At 38.7% G+C, this 8,080-nt stretch overlaps 1 protein-coding gene across 3 annotated transcripts in view; it reads right to left on the bottom strand.

Annotated features, from left to right (window-relative positions):
* Window positions 1-1,097: 1,097 nt before the first annotated feature.
* The window catches only part of LPIN1 (lipin 1), a 50,928-nt gene continuing 43,945 nt past the window's right edge, over window positions 1,098-8,080 (bottom strand). For 2 of the 3 annotated variants that reach the window (XM_056343528.1, XM_056343527.1), the window contains exons 19-20: window positions 5,504-5,607; window positions 1,098-4,675 (exon numbers count right to left, since the gene is read on the bottom strand). In XM_056343528.1, the coding sequence (XP_056199503.1) occupies window positions 4,516-4,675; window positions 5,504-5,607 (264 nt within the window). In that variant the 3' untranslated portion in view covers window positions 1,098-4,515. The other variant, XM_056343529.1, reaches the window with a different exon arrangement.

Below are 8,080 nucleotides of genomic sequence, written 5' to 3'. Positions count from 1 at the left end.
ATACTGAAGTACTTCATGGCATCTGCAATGCATATTGATTTAGGCTATTTATTTATAAGGAAAAAAATAATGCAGTATTCTGGGAATATTCCTTACCTTCCCAATGGCAATAAAAAACCCAAACAACTTTATCATCTTTGCTCCTCAGGAGGCTTGCTCCCTCAGACTTTTTTTACCTCTAGTGTTAATGGGATATTCCAGGAGCAATGAATATGTCCTTATAAAGTTTGGTTTGCTGATGCAAAAGCACCATTTCTCTGACTTTTAATTAAAAGGCACCTTCATTTCAAAGCCTGTCTCTAGAGCTCTAGTGTAAATGTTTACACAAGCCAGAGACATACAGAAAATAGAGAAGATTGAAGCAGCAGTGACTGCAGGCTGCCCAAATACGGCTGCTCTTGTATTTTTAACACAGAACTTGAGCTGCCGCAGAGCCTTGTCAACCCTAAACATCTTTGTTTTCATACCAGCTCACACAAACCTGGCAGTATCACTATGCTGCATTAGTTTGCTCAGCAAACCCGGCAGAGGGAGCAAAAAGCAGCACCGTGTTCTCACGGACAGGATGAAAGGGTATTTGCTTCTCACCAGCAGAATGGCCAATGTGAAAGAGGAGAAAGAAAGAAAAAAAAACCAAACCAAAACCAAAGGAATATCTGGTCTCATTGCCATGAATGACAACACTCCCATTTGAAACAGATAGCTGCTTTTTCCTTAGCTCACACTAAGAATTAGACAAAAGGAAGACTAAAGAAAAACTCCTGTGGCCGGGTAGGATTCCCGATTGGTCCAATTTGCTCCAGTTCCCATCTGGTTGATCTTGGCTCCAAGGTGCTGTTCCCATACCCCAAAACGGCCAGAGCCCAGATCCTGGCCCCATGCCCCTCAATAAACTCTTTCCATTTGAAAAGGCTCTGGGTCAAATGCTGTAGCTGAACAGCAAAAGTTTTGCAAGTGCTGGAAGTTACACCAGATAGCCCTGGTAAGAGACAGGCGACTGGAACTGGAGCTACAAAAGCCACGCTTCACAGAGTTTCAGCAGTTCTGCAAAAGCATTCTGCCATTATCAAAGCATACAGAAAAATAGAAGTCAGAAAAAAATTGTATTTGCCTTTATTACAATATATATTTCTACCCTTGTTGCATTCAGCAGATCAAAATGAGGTGTTAAAATAATTTTCATCATTGCAATAGCATATACATATACAGAGTAAATACTGTATATAAATAGGCTTTGAAATATAATAATCCATATCAACAAATAAAAAATATCCAATATCCTCTTTTTCCTCCCTCCCCAAATGACAGCAGTAACATTTTATTTCCAATGTAACTAATGCAACAAGCATGGTATTCTTACCTTCACCTGACACAGCTGGAGTAGTATGGTCATCAGCTTCAAGGAAATAATCATTAGCCACTCCTCACTGCTGCATATTTTAGTTTACGTGTATTGAATAAATAGAATATACTATGATTTAATGTGTCTGCATATCCCTGTTAGCCAAATATTCTTTCTGTAACAGAAACCAGCATTACACTGCAAGCAGAGGTTGAATTTTCTTCTTTCACAGAAAGAGTAGGAATTTGTTAAACCATCCCTTTTTCTTCTACATGAATTAACAAGGCAGTTTAAGTACTATACATAAAATTGCTGAGCTACCAAATCAAAATGTTACAGTCCCCCCAAAAATATGGTGGTGTTTCTAGCAGGTCAAAACTTTGATTTTCCTAAGTGCCTTTCTGTGAGCAAATATGATAAACATTAATTATAGAAGCACACATTCGTTTCACTGTTCAGCAGTATTTCAACTTTCAGATACAGAGGGGGCAGAGTATGTCAGAAGCCAGGCATTTAGCTTCACAGAATCACAGAAACGTTGGTCAGAAGGGACCCCTGGAGGTCATCCAGCCCAACTTCATGCTTGAAGCAGATGATTGCCAACACTAAATCAAGTCAGCCATAACTGTTTAAGCAAGTCTTGAAAAAGTCTGGGACGGAGATTCTGCAGCATCTCAGGGTTGCCTGTACCAGCGCTGCAACATGCCTACAAACCTGACGGAATCAAAATGACCCCTCATTCAGGTCATCATTTGGTTTGCAATACTAATGGCAACAAGCAACCCTGCCTTAGCTATTTATTAAATTACAAATAAATACATCACAGGCTTTAATTGTGGAGAACTTCCAGGAAAACTTCTGTCTTTTCTGGTGGAAGCTACTGTGTGTGGTACCTTAGGAAAACAAATCTTAACTACAGTTAAGGATAAGAACCACAAAACTGACAGCCTGTTATTGAAGAGAAGGGTTGGTTTGGTTTTATTTTGCATATTAAATGGATTGTAATAAGCCTTTACCAAAACTTAATTAAAATAGAATGCAGTTAGTGTGTTCATCCATTTATTCAATCACTAATGACAAGTAATAATAGGTACTTAAAGGAAAGCCTGGCTACATTTAGAGGTGCAACCACCTCAGTTTGGCAACCTGCAATCCCCACTGACTGTCTTGCAGAAGATCCACACCATATTTCTTCCATCTTTAAGTAAAAGGATATTTGCATTTTCTTTAGACTTTCAAGAGATCATAATCAGAGTCTGGGCTATTAAACACAGATTTCTTCCTCTTTGTGTTTCTCTAATCCTGGTATCTCCAAAGTGGATGTGCACCTTGCCCGAAGCAGCAACACTCACGTGAAAAGGAAGACTTAGGGAGGGCTCACCATTGCACACTGCAGCTGTATAAAGGATTGCATTATATTCATTACTATTGAAGGCACAGAAATCATAAATTGGACCCCTGACATCCCAGATAAAGTCTGCAGCACTAGAAGTTAGAAAACCCCTACCAAAGAATTACCATCCTACCTACGTTGCTATCACTCTTGACATGCAAAACCAGAATTTGTTGAAACAGAACAAATGTGATACAAAGCAGCTGTTCCAAGCTTTTGGGTGCTAACCAACCACAATCATATCTTAAAATTTCTCCTGGACCACTCTGCCTTCCTATTATTAAACTCTTAACTGAAAACACTACAAAGCAGCTGCAAAACATGTACCAGAGCCTCACAGATCACAAGCTGGCAGAGACCACAGCTTGTGAACCACTGTTTTAGCCATACTGAAATACAATATACATAGAATCCCATGATGCCATTTTCATTCAACGTTTCAGAGAACAATCAGACTTTTAAATATATTTTAAAAGGAAAACAAAAAGTTTCTTTCCTAGCTACAAGCACATTTGAGAATCATTTGGCATACAGTCACTTGATGTCTACATTTTAAGTAAAGTACCGCATTGTGTAAAGGCAGACCATTTGGAAAACATTATCATCAACTGATCTGCGGTATTGCTTTTAGCACGCACAGTTAAGTCTTAAGGCTGTCAAAAGCAGGTCGCAAAAACAGAATCTACAACTCATGTCTGGACAAATAAGTAAAATAAAAAAAGATTAAAGATATTATCTTGGAGGACAGTAAATTGCACTAAAAGTATCCATTCTGTATGATACAAAACAAACAAAAAAATCCATACAGTAAAAACCTGAGATGCAGCATTCACCAGCATCAAAGTTCACATTTTAGCCAAAAAAAGGTTACAAATAAAACTACTTCACTTTGACAAAATCCTCAGTGTTCTTGGCTCATAACAATCATGAAACTCAGCATATTCTATGGGTAAGGTGTCTTTACTGAAAAATCACTGAGTTCAGGGCACTATGCACAGTAGCCTGTATCTTCTACTTGCACACTTACCTCAATCCAAACAGCTATTCTTGAAGCATGGTACTTCTCAAATTGAAAAAGACTGTCAGAATCTGGCCATCTTATTTTGTTTGCTTTCTGTTTAAATTACACATCATTTATTGCCTCAGGAAAGCGCTACCATGTCAAAACAGCAGGCCAGAATAAATCAACACAGCTCAATTGTCTTTGATAGCTACACTGATTTACAGCAGCTGAGGATCTAGACCAGTAATTGCCTCTTAAAAGAACAGTGGCTGGTCAAGCAAAGGGAAAGCAGTAGAATCATTTGCTCCTTCAGAGAAAGGAATTTTGACATATGAATTGCAATCCCTGTCTGTGCCACCAGACAATATCAGGAATGGTGAGCACCTTCAGCTCCCTTACTTGTAGGAGGTTCTGAGATGAAAGATAACTTCAATGATGCAGAAAAGATACAGAACCACTTGACGACCTTACAGTATGCTTAAGTGCAACTCCAACACCACTTTTATTTGACCTTAAATAATGAAACTGTATGGCACAATTTGAGGAGCTGGGTGAAGAGCCAGCAATGCAACTCCTGATCCTAGTAAGACTCCTTCTTGTCACCTGGAAATGTGACAAAGTATGAACAAGTATTTCTAAATTTGCTCCCAGCAAAAGAATGAAATGCTCACATCATCACAGATTCCAGCTGAACTGTCAACAGCAAAAGCCAAGTGGTGTCCTTTCAATACAAGCTAACTCATTGTTTGAGCTGAGGCCAACAGTTTGTAGATGCAGTTAAGATGAGGCTGGATGTACATCCTGAGTTTCAAAAGGTGGTAGAGGTTCTCTCCAGTAGGTGAACTGACTGTAGGTATCAGAACAAGGGAAGTCTGAAGAATGGCTTCTTTTCAGCAAAGGGAAAATGTGATCTACCACTTCACATAGTCTGACATAGCTGGAAAACAAATAAAAAGAATGCTGAACCATTTCAGATCTTCTTACTTTGAATTTTTCTAAGTCCCCAACCACTAAGGCGTATCTACTCTTACACTGACAAGTCACCCTCCTCAAATGAATAAAACTAAACTCTGTTTTGGTGCCTAGCTTCCAGAGAGGATTCACAGTTCAGATAAATAAATACATTCATTCTAAGCCTCGACACTTACCTAGTAAGAAACAGATGCCGCTTTCCACCCAAATCACCTGCTAAAATATTCAAGTCCCATATTTTGTTTCTCCGTTTCTGTCCAGCTTGGCTCAAGCAGCTCCCTGCTCAATCAATTATTCGTATTTCATACACACATAGCTCCCTTTCAATTAAGGATGCTCCTAACATTACCGAAGGCCATTTGTATTCAGTGTTAGATGCTACAGTGCCTAAGCACCTTGCTGAAAGCCCTCAGCTCTATCTTCAGATTTTGCTTCCTGACTCCAGGAAAAGGAAATTTTGAAAAGGCCATGAAAAGGCAGACAGCTTCAGGAAACTAGGTAGTTTCATTTTTATGCACACTAAATTGTACACTGATAATTCCTTTACATGATTAAAGCAGATAAAACATACTAAACTGAATACTAAACTATTTTTTTGTTTGTTTACTATTTTGGTTTAACTGAAGGAAAATGGAAAGTCTGTATTTTATTCTAAATTTCTTACATTTTGTGTGAAACATTCTAAGGAAACTTTAATTAGTAAAGCCAAATGCACCTTTGGGCAACTTCAGTCACAAATTAGAACAGCAAGTTAATTTAGTCTCTAAGGTGTAAGGGATAAGGCATTACTTACGATGAGATGTTTGTCTTTGCATGCTCTTGTATAAGTTCTCCTTTGGGATTAACTGTAAATATCCTGTTTAAAGAAACTCCCACCTGTTTGTACGAATAAACATCCTAAACGGGGGCAGGGAGGGGAGAAAAAAAAAAAAGTCATGATTCTGCCTTTGTACAATAACGTTTATTATTCTTGCTAGAATATATTACACAGAAGAACACATTTGCACAGTATTGGTACTAAATTTACATAGTTATTGTGTGAAATTCTCCATTATGTTACAAACGAGGTCAGTTTAACAAACTGTTCATGAAGCGGACGATTTGCAGCTACACAAGGAGTTTGCCACTTCAGTTTAAGCTATTGATCAAAATCATGTTCGTTTTTTCAGTAAATTCCCTTGAATCGAAAATAACATTCAAAATAAAACTAATGATATTTGGTGTAAAACCATTTGCACTTTCATTTTTCTTTCAGAGAATACTTCATTTCTGGAGCACAGTGTACCGAGTATCTTGCAAGAATGTACAGAGATTAAAACATATAACACATGAAATAGCAATTAGTTTGTAAGGACGAGGTCACAAAAGGAAGTCATAACAACTGTGTCTACATTAAAACCCCTGGAAACATCTTGTAGCTCCTGAATTTGGATTTGTGCCATATGCACACATTGACTCCATGTCAGAGCAAGGGGGAAAGAATGGAAAGCAAGGACTATGCGCCAAAACAGCAGCAGTGAGCCCCAGAAGGTAATGCAGATGCAACTCTGGGAAGTACAATTAGAAGTAAGAATTAAGAATGTCTTCTAAGGAATTCAAATTGTTAAGGAAAGTAATATCAAAATAACTTCTGATCAGTTCTGAAGAAAAGCTTTACAAAACCAGAGATTAAAATAACTCCCAGATCAGAGCAAAAACAAGCTTCCATTTTTACTAATATAAATAACGTTGTAAAAGCTGAGGTGGTAAAAGACTGGAATATTAATGAAAATATAAAGATTATTTGTATCTCTATATTGTCAAGACTGTTTAAAAAAAACTTAAGAAATTGGAGAACAATGAACAGCAGTCACTTCAAGAATTCAGCATCCTGGCACTCCATGCACTGTCTACACCTGTAACATGAATGAATACTGAAATTTCACTGAGTTTGTTATGGAAAAAGAATAATCAAAAAACAAAACTGAAACAAGCAGCACAGAAAATTGAGAAAGCAATGATCCTGATCTTCACAAAGACAAGCGGCACATCACCTGAAGACCGCACTCCAACAATGATCAGAAGAGTGCATGACCAGTAGATCCTTTAGAAACACCCCCTTACTGCTTTACTTGAAATTTTATTGAAGTATACATGAAGCGTTTAAAAAGTCATTTCAGAACCATATGTCAAAAGTTACCTGATAATGAAGATTAAGCTGTGTATGATGGAACGGCTTAATATAACAACTAGACAGGAAGAACCTCCTGCCCTCTCTGACATATTGCTTTTAAAAATGCAAGTTGCTAAAAGATGAAGGTGAAAAAGCTGTTGCTCATAAATGTCAGCAACCCTAACAAAAATATGAAGCAAACGTAGAAACAAAGTCCCACCAGAAAAGCATGGTGAATCCTCTCAAATGTAGCACCATGGTTTCAATGCCCAAGTATCCTGCCAGGCACCCCTGTCCAACATTGAGGCTTCTAAACCGCTCAGTCTCTGAATATACTTATCCACACTGGCAACGGCCACTGTCCACATCCATACTGATAACTTCCCCAGGCTATCGACGTTTATGCTGGTGAATGTATCTCTGCCCTTACAGCAGTGAGCAGCTAGGGCTGGAATCCATGGCCCTTGGGTGCTGTAGTGAGAAGCGTTTACCTCTTAATGAGTCAGTGGAGAAAGACGGTCACCCAGTGCTTGAATGAATTACTTTGTCTCCAGACGCGTCCCATTTCTCTCCACCAACAAACAAAGAGGTAACCAACGGGAGTGTTCTCTGGCTAATCATACTAAGAAATCTTAAAAGGCCAAGGACTATTCCCTTAAGATTTAATTGCATGGCCATGACACAGTTAAGTGTGTTTACAATTAAGTGGGTTTAGCTTCCAAAACAGGGTGGATACACTCAAGCTGTGCGCCAGTGGTCCTTAGCCATAAACACCACACTGGTGTTACCAGGCTTCTTCTTACATGTTATGGAAACATTAACTGACAATGCAGAGCTGGAGGATGTACCAAATGCGTTTTGGGGCTCCTGGGCACAAATAAGAGGCCCATCTGCATAAATTAGTTAGCAAATAAGCTTGGGTACCCAGTGAAACTGTAAATACCTACAGAAGTAGGTTTTCTATACATCCCCTTCTGAAAGGAGGATGCTTTCAAAGATTCTGAATGAAACAAAACCTCTGTCCTTCCTTAGGCACCTGTAATGATATCTATACTGGTGAACTAAGAGTGCCCATTCTCTGACCTGGAAGTCTCTTGACATTGTGTCAGTCTTATTAAACGCAGTACAACCTTCCCCTCAAATAAAACCCCAAAACGCACAATGAAAAAACAACCCCATACCCCCACATACACACACCACCACCACCTAGTATGGCTA

The sequence above is a fragment of the Falco biarmicus genome, chromosome 6, assembly GCF_023638135.1.
Source record: "Falco biarmicus isolate bFalBia1 chromosome 6, bFalBia1.pri, whole genome shotgun sequence".
NCBI classification, from domain to species: domain Eukaryota; kingdom Metazoa; phylum Chordata; class Aves; order Falconiformes; family Falconidae; genus Falco; species Falco biarmicus.
Note: the sequence above shows the minus strand (reverse complement) of the source record. Positions and strands in the feature narration are given on the sequence as shown.